This window comes from Thalassophryne amazonica, chromosome 12 (genome assembly GCF_902500255.1).
Source record: "Thalassophryne amazonica chromosome 12, fThaAma1.1, whole genome shotgun sequence".
NCBI classification, from domain to species: Eukaryota; Metazoa; Chordata; class Actinopteri; order Batrachoidiformes; family Batrachoididae; genus Thalassophryne; species Thalassophryne amazonica.
Window position 1 is genome coordinate 7,541,818 of NC_047114.1, and position 23,869 is coordinate 7,565,686.

The following is a 23,869-nucleotide window of genomic DNA, read 5'->3' on the forward strand; positions in this document are numbered from 1 at the left end:
GGCGGGATTTCAATCAACGCAACAATCAAAGTGCAGCATCCAGACCGGAAACTTCAGTGGCTGCTGGCAAAGCCGTGACAAACGGAACTCACTACTGTCGCTGAGACAGATGAAGACTGGAGGCAGTTTGAAGCAGAAACCACGTGATAATCAATGAATTGCTGGTGATGCTCAGAAATGATGCTGCTGAGCTCCGAAATGATGCGTGCACAGTGAACGCAAGGCGAACCGATTTTTAGAGAGGGCTATTCAGTCGGCGACACCGGAGTATAAGTTGCACTTTTTTCTGTATGTGGAACTCCATTTTTCACTGGGGACATGTTAGATAATATCTATGTTAATTCCTTATTCTATTATTTCATGTTGGTTATCAACTATTTGCTGTGCTTAAACGGTTGTTTTTGGTGAGTTTTGGTCGCCTGCTTGAGTATGTATGCCAACTGGTCTGAACTGGTTTTATCTGATCAGAAACAAAGGAATTAAGTTCCACCTTGTATCAAATAACTTGATCGAAAACAAGGGGTGGAGCTTCCCCTGTCTGTGGGGAACCAGTAAGATTAAGATTGTGAGACTAAAACACACCTACTGTAACGCTCACATTGTATTGTATTAAAGTGTTGTGCCCACCAATGTTCGGTGTCTTTTTCAGGAAATGGAGTCTGTGTGTGGGCTCCGTTCCTGGGGATCTAGGCCTGGTTTCAAACGTGACTTTCAAAAAATTCAAACTTAGGAATATAATGATTTTGTTCTTGGTAAGGGGCAGTATATTACATAAAGAACCAGGAGAAATTACAGGCAAGTTTAACAAGGGACAGGAACTCGGTGTAACACATGTGCACACAATGGCTTTTGTGCTGTTACTTAACATAAGTAGAGCCCGACCGATATCAGCCGATATAAGCCCTTTTCAAAGTACTCACTATCGGCCGAAAATTTTGCTGAGAGAACACCGATAATTTCTCAAAAACAGAATAGTTACTGAAATGTTTGTGTCGGCAATGTAAAATGTCCTTGCACTGTTTGTCCAGTAGATGGAGCTCTGCTTACACCCCTGCTTAAATGTGTTCATCACCGGCCCCCATAGTTCGTCGTCACACTGCACTGATCAGCTGACAAAAGCATACAAGTTTATAAGGATGTTGTTTGTAATAACTTTGTGATTACATTCACCCCACATTTCTCCCGTTTCAGTTCAACTCAGTTTGATTAACTCAGTTTATGTAGTAATGTGTCAAATGTGCTTCATTGCCTCGGTCACGCTTTTTATTAAGCCCACATTGTGTAGACCTTATTTCTAGCATGAAAAACTTTCATTTACTGCTAAGAGGTTGAAACATTCAGATTCACTGGTCGTCCGGAAGGGTTCTGGGAATTACTGCTGTTCGCGATTAACCCTCTGGGGCCGACACCGTCATATACAACGGCTGGGACCAAGCTTTACTAAATTGTAAATAACTTTTTAATGATATGAGATAAAAACTTAGGGGTTTTTATGCTGAAGAGTTAACTCCACAGACTTTTGATCCACCGTCGGCCAGAAGATGTGTGATGACGTGCGCAATGCGAGTGTCCAATCGGAATTGGTTCTCCGTCACATGGTTTTCCAAAATCCAACCGTAGGGCAGATTTACCTCACGTGATATGGCAAAGATCATTTTCAGGAGTGACATCTTACTAGTTCGCCTGTTTGAATAGCCCCCTAACTGCTCCAATTGCATTTTTGCATTTTTTGAACTTGATTCTTCTCTGTTATAAAGTTAATCAATATGAGGACAAAGCTTCAGCTTTTAGCTCATACCTTTTTTGTTAAGAGTCCAAAAAAAGAACATTATATTCATTTAAACAAAAAATATTGGTTGATTTATCAGCTATCGGCAAATCAGTCGATATACTGATTATTGGCATTTTTTCATCCAAATATCGTTATCGGCATCTGCCTCAAAAAATCCATATCGGTTGGGCTCTAAACATAAGAGCTTTTAAGTTCCAAAAATAACCAAGATGGACAAATAAGCAAACACTGGACAAGATATCGGATGTTATTTGATGCAGTTTGGGTAAAAGAAATTGTTAGGTGGATGCGGATGGAGACATGAACAGAAGATTTTTGCAGGAATCCCTCATCCTGTGGTTTGTGCCAAAACGAATTTTAAAGTCCACATAAATAAATGTGTGACAGACAACATACTGGATGTTGAGCCACACTGATTGTTTAAATTCTTTAAGTTGGGATTTTTGTACATTGTTGTTGTGTACTTTTGCAGCCGGTCTGCTCTGTGTAAGCCTGATCCCATCAGATCTCAGAAGCTAAGCAATGCGGAATCTGGTTAGTACTTGGATGAGACCTCTTTGGAACACCAGTGGCTGTGTGTGTTTCTCCAGGTAAAAATGGAGTTGCGTCAGGAAGGGCATCCAGTGTAAAACGTGTGCCAACTACCAATGCGGATCTGGCTGTATCCGCTGTGACGACCCCGAACACAAAAAACGGGAGTAGCCGAATGGACAACAACAACATTGTTGTGTACTTTTATTATTGGTGTTTATTAACAACAACAATAAACACACAATTTTTCATTATACAAGTTGCACAGGTATATAAGATGCAGGTCCTCCTAAACTACCAAAAAATGTAAAAAACAAAAAAAAACAAAACTGTGAATTATATACTTTCATTGATTGCCAAAACATACGTACATCCCGTAAACAAACTCCCCACTTCTGTTTGACTACAATGTCTCTGAATGTACAAATAAGTTGACCTCATTGGAAACAACAGGCCAGCTGTCCTCACCTCCTTCTATAGAGTAACAATAGAGAGTGTACTAACCACCAGCATCTCTCTGTGGCATGAAAGTAGCAGTGTTAAAACAGGAAGGCACTGGGAAGCGCTGTGAGGCAGCAGAGAAGATTATTAGGGCCAGGCTGCCAACCATTGACAAACTGGCAGAACAGTGTTGCTTGTCCAGGGCAAGAAGGATAATCAGGGACACTTCACATCCTTTTAACAAACTGTTTTCCCTCCTGCGCTCAGGTAGGCGGTACTGTAACCTGAGGTGCAAAACACGCAGATTCAGGGACAGCTTTTACCCAATCGCCGTAACACAGTTAAATACAAATCGATAGAAAGAACTTTGCAATATAGAATGTAGGACATAGAATACACTGTAGCATCTGGTAGCAACTTTATCCTTGTAACATCTTCATATGTACAATATCCTGTGTCCTTTATTTATTTATTGTATGTTGTTTATACACAGATACAGAGACCATTAGATAGGTTTTTTCCTCACACCCTATTTAACGCTATCACACACCTTGGACTTTTATTCTGCGCTTTTACTCTGTGTTTTTATTTATTTGTGTAGTGCATCAATATTTCATTTTGTGACAACATCTGGGATGTTTTTTTTTTACTGAATGACAATAAAAATGAGTCCAACTCGAAGAATCTGGTTGACTGCGATCGTCTCCATTTCAGTTTGTCACTCTCACTATAATCACAATACGCTTGTGACCACGTTATACTAAATAACTGACCTTTGACCTCGTCTTTGTTGATACAGTGTTATCACTGTGTGTGTGTGTGTGTGTGTATATACAGGGAGCTGATAACAAGAGAGAAAAGGCAGCGTTTTAAAAGCATTCTCTGTTATTGTGGTGTTATTTTTAGTCCGTCTACATGCGAACTTGCGCTGAGGTAGGGATGGGTATTGATAAGATTTTAATCGATATCGATGCCACTATTGATTCTGCTTATCGATCCGATTCCTTATCGATTGCCTTATCGATACCTCTTGTGAATTTTGAACTAAAAGTAGGCTTTACAGGTTTCTATGTATTTCATTGAGTCTTAAAGTAAATAAATGTGAAATTGGTCACTGTATCCTTGATCTCTGGACATAAATAAAATAAACAAAATGGTGTTTCACTTTGAATTTATTCATTCCGACTGGATTCTATCGTTCTAACTTGACTCGGCAGTGAGCCACACAGCGTTTGGAGCTGTGTGAACAGAACGGAGGACAATTCTTGTTTCTTTCTTGCAACAAGACAGGAGTCCCAGTTAGTGAATTTAATCCACACAAAAGTGACTCACGATTTCACATATTCAGGGATGAAAGTGGTGAAAAAAAAAAAAAAAAAAGCTGAAACCCAAAATTACCCCCCAACACCACGTGCACGAATATGTTTGAATTGTAGAAGCTCTGAAATGCAATCTGGGACTATTCCAGACAACTGCAGTGAGTGCAGCATCCATTTAGGTGAGAAAAAAAAAACAACTATCCTTATTCAGATTCATTCCAGTAGTATTCTGCTCTTACTAGGATGCAGCAGTTTTCTAACTTGGCAGATAGTTCTGGAGGAAATCACTGAAGAAATGAACACACTGAAAATATGGTTTGACCGAAACAAACTGTCATTAAACTTAAATAAGACAGGGATGAAATGGAGGTGGAAGAGTCACTAGGTGTTCACAGGAAACACTTATTTCTGTATGTATGTATGTATGTATTTATTTATGTATGTTCGTTGTTAGTTGGTTTTATATTTTCTGTTGTGTTTTTATTCAGGTTCTTTTTGTCTCTTTCTCTAAAATTGTATATAATCATTAGATCAGTTATTATTACTATTATTGTTGTGGTTGCTATTGTTATTAATATATAAACAAAAATAAATTTAAAAAATATTACAATCTGTAATACATTTAGCAGGGGTGGTGATCAAGTGGTTAATGTGCTTGGTTTCAGTGCAGAGGGTTCCGGGTTCAAATCCCACCCCTGCCACATTTCTCCATGTAATGTGGAGTTGCGTCAGGAATGGCATCCGGCATAAAACCTGTGCCAATTCAACATGCAGAGCCACCTTGGATTTGCTGTGGCGACCCCGAGTACAAACAAGGGAGCAGCCGAAGGGACTTACTTTTACAATTTGTAATACATTTGACTCTTTTACGACAACAAATGCATATTATACAGAAAACAATGCACCCAAACGTGCTGACAGCTGCAGCTACTTATATATTATAAATATAATATATATAATAATAAGAGCCATATGCTCTTTAGGGTTTTAGCAGGGGAAAATTAAGATAAAGCGAAAGAAAAAATGAATCAACGAAGCAATGATCGAAGCACTGCTTTGATCTGCGAATCACTGCTTCGATTGGTTCAAGGTTCAAAGCAAAGCCGCGCTGTAGAAAAATTGATTACAGACCCGCTGCAGGGTCTGTAATCAATGTAGAGAAATGATCATTTTCCTGACAAACACCCCCAAAAACAACGGCCACTCTGAAGGACCGTTAAGGGAATTGTTAAGCAAAAAGGTTATTGATGTCGGTGGATCGAAACATTTCTTAACGATACCCGAAAGGAACCGGTTCTCGATACCCATCCCTACTCTCAGGTTTCCTGCAGATGATCACAAAGGGTTTTCCACACGCTCACTGCATTCAGGCTCTGTTAGGACAACAGTGCCCCTGTGCGTCTGCTGCTTATTCCAAAAAAAAAAACATGAATGGACCGAAATAAAACTATCAGTGATATAGAGATGAAAATTTTCTGAAAATTACTGGATTACAGCGTACTGCTATTTATACAGGTGGGCGATGACTTGACTTCATTGCCTCGGCCCATCCCCAACCCCTGAAAGCAATCATTTACCTGCTGCAGGCGGGTGAAATGTGGGTGTGTCCCTGCTGAAGTCCTCAACGACGAGGCGCCTGTGTGCTGGATCACGACTAGAGAAACGAGCCACGTGACCAAAATGTCGTATCTGAGGTTCCCTCACAATACGTGCGGTACATCTCATTTGAGTCTTATGAAATAACCAATCATTTGACACAGACTTTCCAGTGGGATCCAGGGAACCCCCAAAGACACCTGAATCCAAAGACCACCAGGTCTTGCCTTAGTCTACTGGTTAGAGTCCACCTCTTACAACCACACAGTGAGACAGGAAGCACCACAGGGCCCAAAAAACTTGGACCTTTGCTCTCCTGCAAACATACTGACGTCTACAAACATGTCTGTCCAGAGACTTGATGACTCCATAAGCTCTTCCCTCGAGTCTCTCAATCTCAAAGGCTGAAGACTCAGAGACATGAATGGGACTGCAAACAAAGTGAATGTCTCTACATAATCAACCTGACCAAGTCCAGTAAGTCAGCGAAAGCCTGGATCTTAATTTTGATCCAGGACAAGCACAAACTCAGACACTCTGAATCGTCACTCAGCTTCTCAATCAGGGTATCCATTCATTCCATAAAGATAAGAGCATCATCCACAAAGTCAAGGTCATTAATAGGGATGGGTTTCGAGAACCGGTTCCTTTCAGGTATCGTTAAGAAATTATTTGATCAACCGACATCAATAACCTTTTACTTAACGATTCCCTTATCGGTCCTTGTTTTTGGGGGTGGTTGTCAGGAAAATTATCATTTCTTTACATTGATTACAGACCCTGCAGCGGGTCTGTAATCAACTTTTCTGCAGCGCAGCTTTGCTTTGAACCTTGAACCAATCAAAGCAGTGATTCGTAGATCGAAGCAGTGCTACGATCACTGCTTCGTTGATTAATTTTTTTCTTTCGCTTTCCGCCGCTAAAACCCTAAAGAGCATATGGCTGTGAGTATTATTTACCTTTTTTATGTTAAACCGACCTGTTATGGGCTTCTGAAACAGTTGATAGATGTATTTTATAACTTAAAAATGGGACCGATGCTAACACGTTAGCATGTCTATGGCATTTTCAATGTTAAAGTTAGCATTAAGCAGTTGCAACTGTCAAGCGTTTGTTGTTGTAAAAGAGTCAAATGTATTACAAATTGTAATATTTTTTTAAATTTATTTTTGTTTATATTAATAATAGCAAGCACAATAATAATAATAATAATAACTAATCTAATGATTATATACAATTTTAGAGAAAGAGACAAAAAGAACCTGAATAAAAACACAACAGAAAATATAAAACCAACTAACAATGAACATACATAAATAAATACAGACATAAAGAAATAAATAAGTGTTTCCTGTGAACACCTAGTGACTCTTACACCTCCATTTCATCCCTGTCTTATTTAAGTTTAATGACAGTTTGTTTCGGTCAAACCATGTTTTCAATGTGTTCATTTCTTCAGTGATTTCCTCCATAACTATCTGCCAAACTAGAAAACTGCTGCATCCTAGTAAGAGCAGAATGCTACTGGAATGAATTTGAATAAGGAAAGTTGGGTTTTTTTCTCACCTAAATGGATGCTGTACTCACTGCAATTGATTGTCTGGAATAGTCCCAGATTGCATTTCAGAGCTTCTAGAATTCAAACATTTTCGTGCAGGTGGTGTTGGGGGGTAATTTTGGGTTTCAGCTTTTTTTTGTTTTTCACCACTTTCATCCCTGAATATGTGAAATCGTGAGTCACTTTTGTGTGGATTAAAGTTACTAACTGGGACTCCTGTCTTGCTGCAAGAAAGAAACGAGAATCGTCCTCCGTTCTGTTCACACAGCTCCAAACGCTGCGCAGCTCTCTGCTGAGTCAAGTTAGAACGATACAATCCAGTCAGAATTAATAGGTTCAAAGCAAAACACAGGTTTGTTTATTTTTATTTATGTCCAGAGATCAAGGATACAGTGACCAATTTCATATTTATTTACTTTAAGACTCAATGAAATACATAGAAAACCTGTAAAGCCTACTTTTAGTACAAAATTCACAAGAGGTATTGATAAGGGAATCGATAAGGAATCGGATCAATAAGCAGAATTGATAGATAAAATCTTATCAATACCCATCCCTAGTTATTAAACCTTTCCCCAGTGACAAGAGCACCTCAGTCACTGATTTCCACAACCGGACCCAACACACGGTCCACGAAAGCACAGAACAAAGTAAGAACCAGAGAGAGAAAACTGACCCACCTTTCGTCAAAAAAGTGACAGCTGCCAATCAAAATCGGCCACGTCACTAAGCCCCGCCCCCTCTATGACGTCATAGCCAATCAGAATCGATGACGTCACTATGTCCCGCCCCTAAGCCCCTCCCCTAGTCCCGCCTCCAAGCCCCGCCCCTTATGACATCACAGCCAATCATAATCGATGACGTCATTATGCCCCGTCCCTAAGCCCCGCCCCTAGTCCCGCCTCCGAGCCCCCGCCCCTTATGACGTCACATCCAATCAGAGTCGATGACGTCAGTATGTCCCGCCCCTAAGCCCCGCCCCCGGCTCCTCCCCTAGTTCCGCCCCTGGCTCCTCCCCTAGCCCCACCCCAAGCTCCTCCCCTAACCCCGGCCAAGCACCGCCTCCAAGCCATACCTCCCCTCCCACCCAGGGTCTAATATTTTAATGTCATTTTATTTCATGAATTAAAGAATGATAAAAATACCTAGATCTTTTTAATGTATTAAAGAATTAACTAATTCTGAAATAATTAAACATAAATCAGTGTCTATTATTTAATGCCCCTTTAATATTTTAATTCTTAAATTATTACGTTTCCTTTTCTGTTTTTTAATTCGTAAATTAAAGAAGGGGTACAAATAGCCGTCTCTCGGTTGTAAGTCTTTGCAGCAAGACGGTCAAATACCCACGCATAGAGCTGCTCGCGGAAACATGACCCCACGGCTGTAAAACCTGTTGCAGACGCTGTGTCTGTGTGTGTGCGTGTGTGTGTGTGCGTGTGTGTGTGTGTGTGTGCGTGTGTGTGCGCGCGTGTGTGTGTGTGTGTGTGTGTGTGTGTGTGTGTGTGTGTGTGTGTGTGTGTGTGGCGGGGCACCCGCTGAGCGGAGATGCTGCCCCGAGGTGATGAACCCGAAGAACAATAAACAATGCTCCTTATCACTCACGCCAAAGGATGTTTCAATAAACAATGCTCCTTATCACTCACGCCAAATGGTGTTTCTTTTAAGATATTACCCGATCATCATGGTGCGCGGGACACCCGCTGATCGGAGATGCCGCCCAGAGGTGATGAAGGCGGAAAAAAACAAAGTTTCTTCTCCGTCACTCCCGGCAGGGTGGCTGGGTGTCAGGCCAGATGGTATTTTTAGAGCAAAAGGTACCAGTAAGTGTTTTTCACAAAAAACCTCGTTTGAAAAACAATTTACCCTTTTCAACAATATTATAGGAAAGAACACAGGCTGTATAAGGTTTAGAATATGTGCTTTATTACATTCATTAAAGTCACACACAGAGAAAAAAGCAATTGTTCATGTTTATTAAACACAGCATACGTGAAGGAAAACATTAAGAAAAAAGTATTTGGTCCACTTACATGAAGAAAAAAAGTATACGTTCATGTTTATTAAACACAACATACATGAAGGAAAACATTAAGAAAAAAGTACTTGTTCCAGTTACCTGAAGAAAAAAGCATATTTTCATGGTTATTAAACACAAATTTGGTCCACTTACATGAAGAAAAAAGCATACGTCCATGTTTATTAAAGGGTAACCATCAGGCTGTCGCTGTAAATTAGCTGATAGATGATTATTGTGTCTCCAGCTGCGTATAATAAACTCAAGTCTGCTCAAAGCCACTTTTCTAAGGCAACAAGTTCGCATTTTTTTTTTTGTAAAGTCAACTTATTATATTTTACACATTTTGGGATTCAAACATCAAATCCTTATCTCAACACTTCACGGTAACGTTCACATGCCAGCAGCTTGGATGTTAAGTCCTAAATCTAAACATTTTCTTTGCTCACTTGTATCGCTGCAAGTTCCTGCTTTACCACCTCATTCTGACCAAGAAACATCTGAAGTGGGTCAAAAAAATAACTGAAACTGTTCTTGAAAGCAGCTTTCTCCTGGTTAGTTTTTAATACACCCTGAAGACATCAAGATTCTCTGATCAGATTTCTTGGGAGACTTTCCAAAAGGGAGACATGTATTGTTTTAATATGAAAATCAGCCGTCAGCATTTTATGTCAAGTGTTCCCTGAAAATCACAGATAACTGAATGACGGAGAACTGAAGCAACAACTTTGAAGTTTCAAATAAAACAGGGTTCATCAGCATTTTCTGGTTTATCAGAATCTGAATCAGAACAGCTTTTAATGGCCAAGTATCCACAGAATACATGGAATTTGACTTTGGTTTGAGCCGCACTCTCTCTGTACACTGTAAATGCATGCTAACATACAAACGAATTAAGTTAACCAGACTCAGTTTTCAAGCTGTAGCTTCAAGAAAATTAAGTTGACCTGAATATGATGAATGAACAAAACTATTTTGAGAATTAAGCCGTCACTTGCTGAATGCTCACAGTAAATACATTACTGTAATTTATTTTTTTCAGTACAGCAAAATAAACAAGTTACTGTAATCTAGATTTTAAGTGTATTTGAGTACTGCACACTCGCAATAATTAAGGTAATCAAATCTGCTTCAAGACAACATAAATTACTTTGTAAGGCAGCAAGTTTGCATTTTTTGATTATTTTCATTTTTAGTAAAGTCATCTTATTATTTTTTACAGTGTAAGGCATGTAGAAATACCCTAAAGAGCGAATAATCCGCAGTAAAAAATTGTACAACGTGTTTTTAAAAACCGCTTGTAATTATGAACAAACTAGTTTAGCTAACAACTGCTACAGAAAGGTGAACATTTATTAAAATGAATCTGAAATACACGAGTTGACCAACATCAGGAGGGTAAGAGTTCTAATGTTAAAACTCACTGTTGTTACTCAGCTGTTTTATGATTTGTAAAAAGCTGCACCAGGCACTTGAAAGTTGCACATTTCCGACCAATTCTGTCAAAAACATTAACAGCCTGTGAGCCGACACACTGCTGTCAGTGTGACAAGAGGAAAGTGTGTCATGTAGAATCTGTGCATTTGTTCAGAGCGTATAATTATAAATCTCATGTCCTTTTAACGTGGATAAAGATTTAAATGCGGTTGTTTTGCAGAAGTTCCACTGAAAACACACAGAAGCTGTAATTTTTACAATTCACACGCCGTATCTGTGATAGAAACAGTCGGTGGTCATTTATTGAGAAATCTAACTGGCGGAGGGTTTTACGCTTTAAACGCTTATTTGGTTGTGAAAAGCTCCACAAAAACTTCTACTTTTCGAGCTGATGCTGACTGTTTGCATAAATTTTTGGCTGAGTGGGGAAACGTCTGACATTATATAGCCAATATGTTTTTTTTCTTACTTTATGGCCCTTTAAAAACTTTAGTCATATTACTAAATCATTGTTTTTCTTTTTTTCTTACCTCATGAAGGCGACTCTCTCTCCGGCTCCCCGTGTCGTCTAATAACCCTCTGGGCTTCATTTGTCTTCTTCTTCTCGTTAAACCAGAATAAACTTTTTATGCATCGCAATTATTCTCTCTCAAAAACATTCATTAATATCAGTCCAAAATATCCTCGAACCTCCGGGCATCTTGCAGGAGCGACGGTCACGTCTCGCCACAAACTGAAAGAAAAGATGCGACTTATTAAATATTTAGCCTACACTTTAAAAAAAAAACGTCATGATGTGATTTTTTTTCTTCTTACCGTGTAACACGAGTCCGTCCCCGCGGCGCCCTGTTGACGGTTCGACAGACCTCCGTCGGTTAGAACACACCAGCTCCGCGTTATTAACCTGTATTTTTAATATAAATGAGATTTCAGAGGGTTTACTATCTCTGCTGCTGTGTCTGGGGGAAAAAACTTGATTAAACAGCGTTAAATAAACTCCTAACAGAATATCCACAAACTGTAACACAGACCATACTTATTAATGAAATATTTACACTTTAAAAAGTTTTGAGCTGATTTTCTTACGTCATAAAGGAGAGTCTGTCCCTGGCCTGTCGTGTCTCTAAATGATCCTCTGGGGTTAATTTGTCAGGCCGAATTCTTCTGCTCCATCAGAATAAACTTTTCTCACCGTGGGGCTCTATATCTAACAAAAAAACATCATTTAAAAAATGTTTTTACCGCCGAGGATCTTTTTTAAAAAAAACAAAACAGAAGCATTTCTATCAAAAGATTACTTAATTCACTTGCCGTGAAAGACTTTCGCACTCTGAAGAAAAAGAAAACTTCATCCCGAGAGAATGAACGTCTGCTCCGGTCAGCGGCTGGAATGAAGGAAAAACACTGCAGCAGGAGGCGGGACAGAAAACTGGACCAGCCTCCAAAACAAGCTCATTACCCACAGGTATCAGGTTTTATGGTGGACCCAAAAAACACACGTAATCATCGATCAGGGGATTTAACCTGACACCTCGGACCGAGGGACACAGCAGGACCTCAGAAAAATATTGCTTCAAACGGGATCTGTGACGCTGGTCCGGTTTGTCAAAAGAGGTGCGACCTTTTGCGCTAAACACCCCAAATACACACACACAGGCACACACTTTTAAGAGCAAATATCCCCAGACCCGCGCGTGTAGTGGTCCCATACTATGAACAAAAGTGGATGGATAGCAAAGTCATGACGGATAATACAGAAATAGTGAACCTTTTAATAGTTGCACTAAAAGAATAAAACGCTACTCACAGGAGAATTAGTTTTCCCAGCTTCAGCCTGTCTTATTCCAGACATGTCAGAAACCACATGAACAAAACATCTACATATCTTTAACACCAAAGAGATTTAAATATATCCGTACATACATATGTACATACTCATATTTTTTTCCCATTTCTATTCCCATGTTTCCTTTTTGTGAATATTTACAAATAAAATAAAGGTCACTGCGTGTATTAAATATATATCAGCGCCACCGGGGCGTCGTACCAAGATGTGCTGTCTTTATACACCGAAAATACTATCGCAAACCATGATCTGGTTTCTGATTTTGTGAAAAGATATCGTAATTGCCTTAAGAAAAGGGGTAATACCTCCTGTATCCAGCTACAAGGACCTTCGCACACTTTTAAATGCTGTGACAGCTTGTGTTAACCTTTGATCCTAATTTTTTTTTAATGTTTTTTCACGTGAAAATGTAACCCCTGTCTTGGGACAACCTCCCGATCATACCTTTTAAAGTTTTATCGCGTTTGCACGCTTTAAAACATTGTTATTAAGTACAGAAAGAAGTGTTAATCTTTGATCCTAAATTTTTTTAATGTTTTTTTTCACCTGAAAATGGGTTGGATGTGTGAGAGCGGCCTTCCGATCATACCTTTAAAGTTTTACCGCGTTTGGATAATTTAAAACGTCGTTATTAAGCGCAGAAAGAAGCGTTGACCTTTGACCTTGAATTTTTTATGCGCGTTTTTTTGTGAAAAAATGCTTCTGGTGTGTTGAGAACGCTCTCCCGATCATACCTTTAAAGTTTTACCGCGTTTGGACGTGTTTAAAAATTGTCACGGCTCGTGTTAATCTTTGATCCTAAAATTTTTTAATGTTTTTTTTGCCTGAAAACGGACCGGATGTGTTGAGAGCGGCCTCCCGATCATACCTTTAAAGTTTTATCGCGTATGCACGCGTTTAAATATTGTCCCTCACATAAAACATGTTCAAGCTAAAATATCTAAAAATATTTCTAGTACCCTCAACAAAGCAAAAATATTTATTGAATTACAAAGCTCTACATATTTTATATCATTCACTTGTTTCGCCATATCTGAATTACTGCGTGGACGTTTGAGGCAACATTTACAAATCCTCACTTCGACCATTACCTTTATGATACCTTGTCAGTATTCATGACAGCCAATTAAACAGTGTCTTTACTATAACCTTGATTAGCAATTTTAATGCGTATTCTTTATTCTATACAACATATAGCCTATTGAAATGATGTAAACTAAGGTGCAGCAATACAAATTCTATGGAAAAGAAGAGACTTACATGATTAATTATAACATTTATTAAAATAAGGGCTTACTTTCATCAATCAGCAACTCCGTCACTACATAAACGGAAAGTTCACCCCTTAAAAGTCAAAATTCAGCCAAAAGAGGGGCACCTATTCTCGTTTTGAGCTTCTCACAAACCTTCATGCGCTGCGTCTCCTGGAACTCACCGTGGAAGAATATGAAGAGCTATTGTGGAATACTTTCGAGCAAAACTGCTGACAAAGATGTTCAGATGGTTCTTGCAGGATGCTAAGGTGACACTCCATGTGGTCCGGCTGCTGATGGTCTATTTCAGAGAGCCCACGGATGGGCTTGTCCTTCTTGCAGACGTAAGTTTGTTCCTCTTCTTTCTTAAATTTTTATTGCATTGAATAATATTCTCACAACATGTATATATTTTCTGTACCCTATAGTCATCTTCCATAGGCTGACATCGAGAAGACCCTCACCCTGCCCATGATCTAATAACACTGCTTGGTATTTGGTGAATTCGCGCATTCGCATCAGATGAGCCGAAGTTATAGTCATCCCAGCAAAGCATGAATGTTAACCCGATTAGAGATATTTTCAAGATGCTTTCTGAAATAACTCCAATTTCATATTTCAGATGGGACAGAGCGTGTAACTGTGACGCTGTAATTTCAGTGTACTACAGTACCAAGAGGAGGCTGCCAGCACACTTGAATTCCTTCAAAAGTAAGCCTCTTCTTCTCCAATTGACCTATTCACAGCAGTCATTTTGACATTAAATTGTATGGTCAACTCTCTCGTGGTGCTGTAATGACATAAATTGAAATGAAATTAACGATAGAAGGTTCACTTCTTCTATAAACAACAACCCTCTTTTGGAGTGACAAGATTAGGAATGAACATATCAGAGGGACGGCTCAGGTGGGACGGTTTGGAGACAGAGTCAGAGAGGCGAGATTGTGATGGTTTGGACGTGCAGAGGAGGGACCCATAGGGAGAAGGATGCTGAGGATGGAGCCACCAGGCAGGAGGAAACGAGGGAGGGCAGAGAGGAGGTTCATGGATGTGCTGAGGGAGGACATGCGGGTGGTTGGTGTGACAGAGGACAGGGTGAGAAGGAAACGATTGATCTGCTGTGGCAACCCCTAATGGGAACGGCTGAAAGACAAAGAAGATGCTGAAGATCCCATCCAAATTACTAGTGATTGTTTATCAACAATCCTGTATGTCCATATGTTTGGAATGCGCCAATAGCCATCTCATCAATAGCCACACTGCTCAAGAACCTGATGGATCTTGAGTGGAATTTCATATAGGTGACTAAGAACGCTCTACTCCCGCTCGTCTTGTCAGCAGTGTTTAAATTTTGACTTTTAAGGGGTGAACTTTCCGTTTATGTAGTGACGGAGTTGCTGATTGATGAAAGTAAGCCCTTATTTTAATAAATGTTATAATTAATCATGTAAGTCTCTTCTTTTCCATAGAATTTGTATTGCTGCACCTTAGTTTACATCATTTCAATAGGCTATATGTTGTATAGAATAAAGAATACGCATTAAAATTGCTAATCAAGGTTATAGTAAAGACACTGTTTAATTGGCTGTCATGAATACTGACAAGGTATCATAAAGGTAATGGTCGAAGTGAGGATTTGTAAATGTTGCCTCAAACGTCCACGCAGTAATTCAGATATGGCGAAACAAGTGAATGATATAAAATATGTAGAGCTTTGTAATTCAATAAATATTTTTGCTTTGTTGAGGGTACTAGAAATATTTTTAGATATTTTAGCTTGAACATGTTTTATGTGAGGGACAATATTTAAACGCGTGCATACGCGATAAAACTTTAAAGGTATGATCGGGAGGCCGCTCTCAACACATCCGGTCCGTTTTCAGGCAAAAAAAAACATTAAAAAATTTTAGGATCAAAGATTAACACGAGCCGTGACAATTTTTAAACACGTCCAAACGCGGTAAAACTTTAAAGGTATGATCGGGAGAGCGTTCTCAACACACCAGAAGCATTTTTTCACAAAAAAACGCGCATAAAAAATTCAAGGTCAAAGGTCAACGCTTCTTTCTGCGCTTAATAACGACGTTTCAAGTTTTTTCCCCAGACACAGCAGCAGAGATAGTAAACCCTCTGAAATCTCATTTATATTAAAAATACAGGTTAATAACGCGGAGCTGGTGTGTTCTAACCGACGGAGGTCTGTCGAACCGTCAACAGGGCGCCGCGGGGACGGACTCGTGTTACACGGTAAGAAGAAAAAAATCACATCATGACGTTTTTTTTTTAAAGTGTAGGCTAAATATTTAATAAGTCGCATCTTTTCTTTCAGTTTGTGGCGAGACGTGACCGTCGCTCCTGCAAGATGCCCGGAGGTTCGAGGATATTTTGGACTGGTATTAATGAATGTTTTTGAGAGAGAATAATTGCGATGCATAAAAAGTTTATTCTGGTTTAACGAGAAGAAGAAGACAAATTAAGCCCAGAGGGTTATTAGACGACACGGGGAGCCGGAGAGAGAGTCGCCTTCATGAGGTAAGAAAAAAGAAAAACAATGATTTAGTAATATGACTAAAGTTTTTAAAGGGCCATAAAGTAAGAAAAAAAACATATTGGCTATATAATGTCAGACGTTTCCCCACTCAGCCAAAAATTTATGCAAACAGTCAGCATCAGCTCGAAAAGTAGAAGTTTTTGTGGAGCTTTTCACAACCAAATAAGCGTTTAAAGCGTAAAACCCTCCGCCAGTTAGATTTCTCAATAAATGACCACCGACTGTTTCTATCACAGATACGGCGTGTGAATTGTAAAAATTACAGCTTCTGTGTGTTTTCAGTGGAACTTCTGCAAAACAACCGCATTTAAATCTTTATCCACGTTAAAAGGACATGAGATTTATAATTATACGCTCTGAATAAATGCACAGATTCTACATGACACACTTTCCTCTTGTCACACTGACAGCAGTGTGTCGGCTCACAGGCTGTTAATGTTTTTGACAGAATTGGTCGGAAATGTGCAACTTTCAAGTGCCTGGTGCAGCCTTTTACAAATCATAAAACAGCGGAGTAACAACAGTGAGTTTTAACATTAGAACTCTTACCCTCCTGATGTTGGTCAACTCGTGTATTTCAGATTCATTTTAATAAATGTTCACCTTTCTGTAGCAGTTGTTAGCTAAACTAGTTTGTTCATAATTACAAGCGGTTTTTAAAAACACGTTGTACAATTTTTTACTGCGGATTATTCGCTGTTTAGGGTATTTCTACATGCCTTACACTGTAAAATATAATAAGATGACTTTACTAAAAATGAAAATAATCAAAAAATGCAAACTTGCTGCCTTACAAAGTAATTTATGTTGTCTTGAAGCAGATTTGATTACCTTAATTATTGCGAGTGTGCAGTACTCAAATACACTTAAAATCTAGATTACAGTAACTTGTTTATTTTGCTGTACTGAAAAAAATAAATTACAGTAATGTATTTACTGTGAGCATCCAGCAAGTGACGGCTTAATTCTCAAAATAGTTTTGTTCATTCATCATATTCAGGTCAACTTAATTTTCTTGAAGCTACAGCTTGAAAACTGAGTCTGGTTAACTTAATTCGTTTCTATGTTTGCATGCATTTACAGTGTACAGAGAGAGTGCGGCTCAAACCAAAGTCAAATTCCATGTATTCTGTGGATACTTGGCCATTAAAAGCTGTTCTGATTCAGATTCTGATAAACCAAAAAATGCTGATGAACCCTGTTTTATTTGAAACTTCAAAGTTGTTGCTTCAGTTCTCCGTCATTCAGTTATCTGTGATTTTCAGGGAACACTTGACATAAAATGCTGACGGCTGATTTTCATATTAAAACAATACATGTCTCCCTTTTGGAAAGTCTCCCAAGAAATCTGATCAGAGAATCTTGATGTCTTCAGGGTGTATTAAAACTAACCAGGAGAAAGCTGCTTTCAAGAACAGTTTCAGTTATTTTTTTGACCCACTTCAGATGTTTCTTGGTCAGAATGAGGTGGTAAAGCAGGAACTTGCAGCGATACAAGTGAGCAAAGAAAATGTTTAGATTTAGGACTTAACATCCAAGCTGCTGGCATGTGAACGTTACCGTGAAGTGTTGAGATAAGGATTTGATGTTTGAATCCCAAAATGTGTAAAATATAATAAGTTGACTTTACAAAAAAAAATATGCGAACTTGTTGCCTTAGAAAAGTGGCTTTGAGCAGACTTGAGTTTATTATACGCAGCTGGAGACACAATAATCATCTATCAGCTAATTTACAGCGACAGCCTGATGGTTACCCTTTAATAAACATGGACGTATGCTTTTTTCTTCATGTAAGTGGACCAAATTTGTGTTTAATAACCATGAAAATATGCTTTTTTCTTCAGGTAACTGGAACAAGTACTTTTTTCTTAATGTTTTCCTTCACGTATGTTGTGTTTAATAAACATGAACGTATACTTTTTTTCTTCATGTAAGTGGACCAAATACTTTTTTCTTAATGTTTTCCTTCACGTATGCTGTGTTTAATAAACATGAACAATTGCTTTTTTCTCTGTGTGTGACTTTAATGAATGTAATAAAGCACATATTCTAAACCTTATACAGCCTGTGTTCTTTCCTATAATATTGTTGAAAAGGGTAAATTGTTTTTCAAACGAGGTTTTTTGTGAAAAACACTTACTGGTACCTTTTGCTCTAAAAATACCATCTGGCCTGACACCCAGCCACCCTGCCGGGAGTGACGGAGAAGAAACTTTGTTTTTTTCCGCCTTCATCACCTCTGGGCGGCATCTCCGATCAGCGGGTGTCCCGCGCACCATGATGATCGGGTAATATCTTAAAAGAAACACCATTTGGCGTGAGTGATAAGGAGCATTGTTTATTGAAACATCCTTTGGCGTGAGTGATAAGGAGCATTGTTTATTGTTCTTCGGGTTCATCACCTCGGGGCAGCATCTCCGCTCAGCGGGTGTCCCGCCACACACACACACACACACACACACACACACACACACACACACACACACACACACGCGCGCACACACACGCACACACACACACACACACGCACACACACACACGCACACACACAGACACAGCGTCTGCAACAGGTTTTACAGCCGTGGGGTCATGTTTCCGCGAGCAGCTCTATGCGTGGGTATTTGACCGTCTTGCTGCAAAGACTTACAACCGAGAGACGGCTATTTGTACCCCTTCTTTAATTTACGAATTAAAAAACAGAAAAGGAAACGTAATAATTTAAGAATTAAAAATATTAAAGGGGCATTAAATAATAGACACTGATTTATGTTTAATTATTTCAGAATTAGTTAATTCTTTAATACATTAAAAAGATCTAGGTATTTTTTATCATTCTTTAATTCATGAAATAAAATGACATTAAAATATTAGACCCTGGGTGGGAGGGGAGGTATGGCTTGGAGGCGGTGCTTGGCCAGGGTTAGGGGAGGAGCTTGGGGTGGGGCTAGGGGAGGAGCCAGGGGCGGAACTAGGGGAGGAGCCGGGGGCGGGGCTTAGGGGCGGGACATACTGACGTCATCGACTCTGATTGGATGTGACGTCATAAGGGGCGGGGGCTCGGAGGCGGGACTAGGGGCGGGACTTAGGGGCGGGGCATAATGACGTCATCGATTATGATTGGCTGTGATGTCATAAGGGGCGGGGCTTGGAGGCGGGACTAGGGGAGGGGCTTAGGGGCGGGACATAGTGACGTCATCGATTCTGATTGGCTATGACGTCATAGAGGGGGCGGGGCTTAGTGACGTGGCCGATTTTGATTGGCAGCTGTCACTTTTTTGACGAAAGGTGGGTCAGTTTTCTCTCTCTAACCAGAATGCAACCCTGAGGAACACCACAATTTCCTGGAAAGCACTCACAGTACCTGTGTATAGGCTGGCTGTGATGTCCAGCAACTTGTGGGGCATTCCTCAAATTCACAGGTTGTTCCAGAAAGCTGCTCGGTCAACAACCCACACGCGCTGCCAAGACGCACTGCTAATGTTCAATAGGAACTCCTAAAGTTGGGACAACCTGGATGTGAAATCAAACCGGTCTGACACTGAGCAGCAAATAACTGGAATTAACCATAATGATAACAACAATAATGACCCTGCGAGCAGCGAACAGCAACTCCATTGTATTTCTTTTCAATCCAGCGAAACACTTGATCCAATCTGCTGAGATGATACCAGAACGGAACAGACATTCTGTTTTTTTTTCTTCAACACTATGAGATATAAAAATAAGCAGATGCGCAAAGAGGGGCGGGGATAAGACACGTGGATACATCACGGCAGGATGCTGCACTTCAACTGAATTGTGTTCTCAACAATCAGCTGGCTCAGCTGTTCCCTTCAACCTGCCCGTCTGACCTTTCAGTATAAAAGCTTCAGCCACATCAAACCACCTCAGCGCTCAGCCCCGCCCCTCTCCAGCCAAAGTTAACGAGCGTTACCATAGCTACAGTCACAGCAGGCGAGCCAAGGTGACCTTTTCCAGGTTCAGGTTAATGATTAGACGAGCTGATCTGAGCACAAGCTGTGGTCCAACCTCACCTTCAACCCCTGCCCAAAAGTTTCAAACGTGCACAATCAGTCAATAGATCAACACCGACAGACAAGAGAAGACGTCAAGTTAGAAATAATCAAATCTCCATCATATGAAGGGGCGGGCCCAGGGTGAGGGTCTGACAGCTGATTGGCTCTGTCACTATTATTGAAGGCAAGTAACTCAGATCAGCATCAATTTGGCAGGAAAAACAAAAAAATAATTTAGAAAACGCAGCTGTAACAAACGTATGATTTCACTTCTTTGAGTTGTGTTTGAGGAGACACAACGTGACTAAAGAACACACTCGACTCGACATGCTGCAGGCTCGAACCCACATCACTCCCCGATTCCTCAGCGCGTCCTCATTTTAATTTACATAAAATCTGGATTCTGTTGAAGATTCAAAGGTGGGACTGAGTTTGGACAAACTGTCAGTTATGTAACGTAACAGATCTCGGACGTGCTCGTCTCAGGAGCAGGTTTGCTCCTGTATCGTCTTCAGGAAACGCGTCTGCACATCCGTCGTCCTGCATCCTCCAAACATCCACTCACTCCAGGAATATTAGATATCGACTATTTATAGACGTCATGATGCATCGGAGGCCTCTGAAAATCAGAACATCCAGCAGTGATGACATCACTGCTGGCCGCCTCACGTGCACATAAACACGTTAGTGCGACTCAGCTTTTTATTTTCATTACTTTGCCTTCATTCATGTTTGAATAATTTATAGATTGTTTCTATGCAACTTCTGCTTATGTATACAAATGCAGAAGTTGCATAAAAACAATTTTTAGTCATATTATTCTTTTAACTACTGAATTAATTTGATTGCATTGAATGCAATAATTTAATTAGTTTAATATTTAAATTAGTTTTGACTTCAATACCCATTTTGTATGCATGTTAAATTGAATTACATGAATTTATTTTTTGTACATACATTTTAAATTTAATTCAGATTTCACACATTTTAATCTACTGAAGTTATTCAAAACGACAATCTTTAAAATGGTTGAAAAAAGAAATTTTTATGATACATATTAAAAAGTTAAATTTTAAATTTTATTAATTTAAAAAAATTTTAGAATTAAACTCGTATTAGTATGTTACTTATATTATTGCTTAGTTTTTTCTAAATTAACGTATTTTAAACGGTTTTAAATTCTGAACACTTCGAGACTTCACAATAAAATACTCCCATATTATTTGCAGTGTGCTGGCGGCCTTGTAAAACATTACTGTCAGTTTGAATGTTTTTCTTTTTGCTTCCCCCCCCGTGAAATATTTTTTACAGTGTTTGTTTTTGTGCAGGTGAAGCCGCAGCTTTGCCTCCATCAAAATGGACACAGAAACACAAGTAACCCGACAAAGGGCTTCGGGTAAAATGAAGAAAATATTGTCGGTTTGTTTACTCACCGAGTCTCCTGTCAGCAGAAGCAGAGAAGCGGCTCTGAGAAGCGAAGAGAAGGAAGAAGAAGAAAACAGGATCCATGACTCCTCAGCTTCTACTCTCAGCGGAAAAAGGACATTTCCCCCTCTTTTTCCTTCTTCACCGGGGGTTCGGTTCGTCTTTAATCCAGTTCAGAAGGCTGCTCCGCGGCAGGAGGAGGAGGACAGCCGAGCGGTGGATGATGGTGAGGACGATGCAGTGCGTTTCTGACCTCAGTGTGTCAAGACACCCACAGTTAAATACAGCAGCTCTGCCGTGCATTTACAAAATAAAAGTTAGCTTCCGGTACAAGGGGGTGAAAACATTTTGAGGTCTTTCCAACAAAATACATAGCATATTATTATAGTTACAGTGCAGTATTTAAACTTTTGTGAACATCGTGTAGAAGTTAAATCATAAAAAAGGGAGTGCATATAGAGGATATTAGTTTTAATCAGGCGCAATTAATGGTGCCTTTATTGTGAAATCTGGTCAGATATGAATGCTGCGGCGCTGTCTAGTGGTCATCAAGTGGATTAAATATTCAATTTGGCTACTCTGGAATAAATTACCCATGTGGAAATGAAACCGATCATCCATCAATTTATTAAACTTGCTTTATCTTTTGTATAAATTAGCATTCAAACACAGACCTAAAATGTACTTATTTATTTCTGCATTTAATTATTGTCACATTTTGTACTCATTTGTTCCTGTTGGACCATGTGCTCAGTACTTCACCTGGTGGAGACACCAAACCAGAACCTTACAAAAAATAATAGTTTGATGAAAGTCTGTTGCTGAGATGTTGAGTAATAGTCCAGTAAATATATGAAATGGCCCATCACTAATTGCAACAGAATTTATTTTTTTCACCATGGGTGCAGAATGGTCTACTAAATGACAGACTAAACATCCCCTAAAATCCAAGTGGTGGAACAGTGCTAAATTTGCATATATTAAAAATGGCTGCCATAATAATACAAAATGCTCTAACTTTGCCCCGAGTACACTTAGAATGACAATCCTGGGGTCTAAATGGATGTTTTTGGGACTAAGATACACAATACAACCATTTTCAAACCTCTAAATTGGGGCCCCAATTAACATAATATTATTTAAATGTAGTGGAACCATTCTTAAACGTCTAAGACAAGGTCCTAAATAACATATTTCAAAATGGTCAACAGAATTATCAACATATCCATAATTCTACAATAAGGGCACCTAGAGGGACAATTTTGGTGTCTAAAATGATATTTTGGGGGCTAAGATACACAATACAACCATTTTCAAACCTCTAAATTGGGACCCCAATTAACAAATTGAAAGCAAATCTCTAAAAATTGATAAAAACCTGTAAATAATAATCAGTTTTATTGGCAGTTTTCTTTAAACAAGTCAGGGGATGGAAACATGAACAATATGTCTTGGACTTTATTTACATCAGTTATGAAGAAATACAAAAGTTTGTTTCACCAAAACATCAAATCTAGGCTTTCATCTGAAATGTACTTTCTGTCAAATTGTAGCTGAACTTTCAGGTCTTCTTTTTAAGAAAATCCTCCTCTGCACCACTTCATCAGGAAGCTGGATTTTATATTTTTAATTAATTTATATCAAGTTGTAGAGATTTGCTTTCAGTTTGAGTTAAGGAAAATAATTTTAGAAAAAGAATGTATTTGAAATAGAATAAACAAATTAAAATGTGTGAAATACCAAGTGTTCCAATACTTTTGAGGCCAATTGAGAAACACTGAGAAGCAGCATCTTATTTTTTATATATAGTGCAGCAGATAAGAGAATATTTAGAGTGGAATCCTGCAAATGGTGATACAAGCATCAAATTTGGCACAAATAATCCATAGACATGAACTCTTTCAAAAAAAAAAAAAAAAAAAACAACTGATTGGCCACTTGAATTTTCAATAGGCAGGTAGGGGTCAATTGAAGAATTACACAGGGGTCAAAATCAGAGGTGGGTAACTTGTTCTAGAAAGGGCCAAGAGGGTGCAGGTTTTCTTTTTAGCCACTGACTCCACCAGGTGATTTCACTGATTAACTGA

At 39.2% G+C, this 23,869-nt stretch overlaps 1 protein-coding gene across 1 annotated transcript in view; it reads right to left on the reverse strand.

The window, feature by feature from the left end:
- Positions 1–22,067, reverse strand: part of LOC117521373 (receptor-type tyrosine-protein phosphatase N2-like) — a 742,548-nt gene extending 720,481 nt beyond the window's left edge. Inside the window, exon 1 of the mRNA XM_034182665.1 lies at positions 21,791–22,067. Coding sequence (XP_034038556.1) covers positions 21,791–21,866 — 76 coding nt within the window. The 5' untranslated portion in view covers positions 21,867–22,067. The remainder of the gene's footprint in view (positions 1–21,790) is intronic.
- Between the last annotated feature and the right edge of the window lie 1,802 nt (positions 22,068–23,869).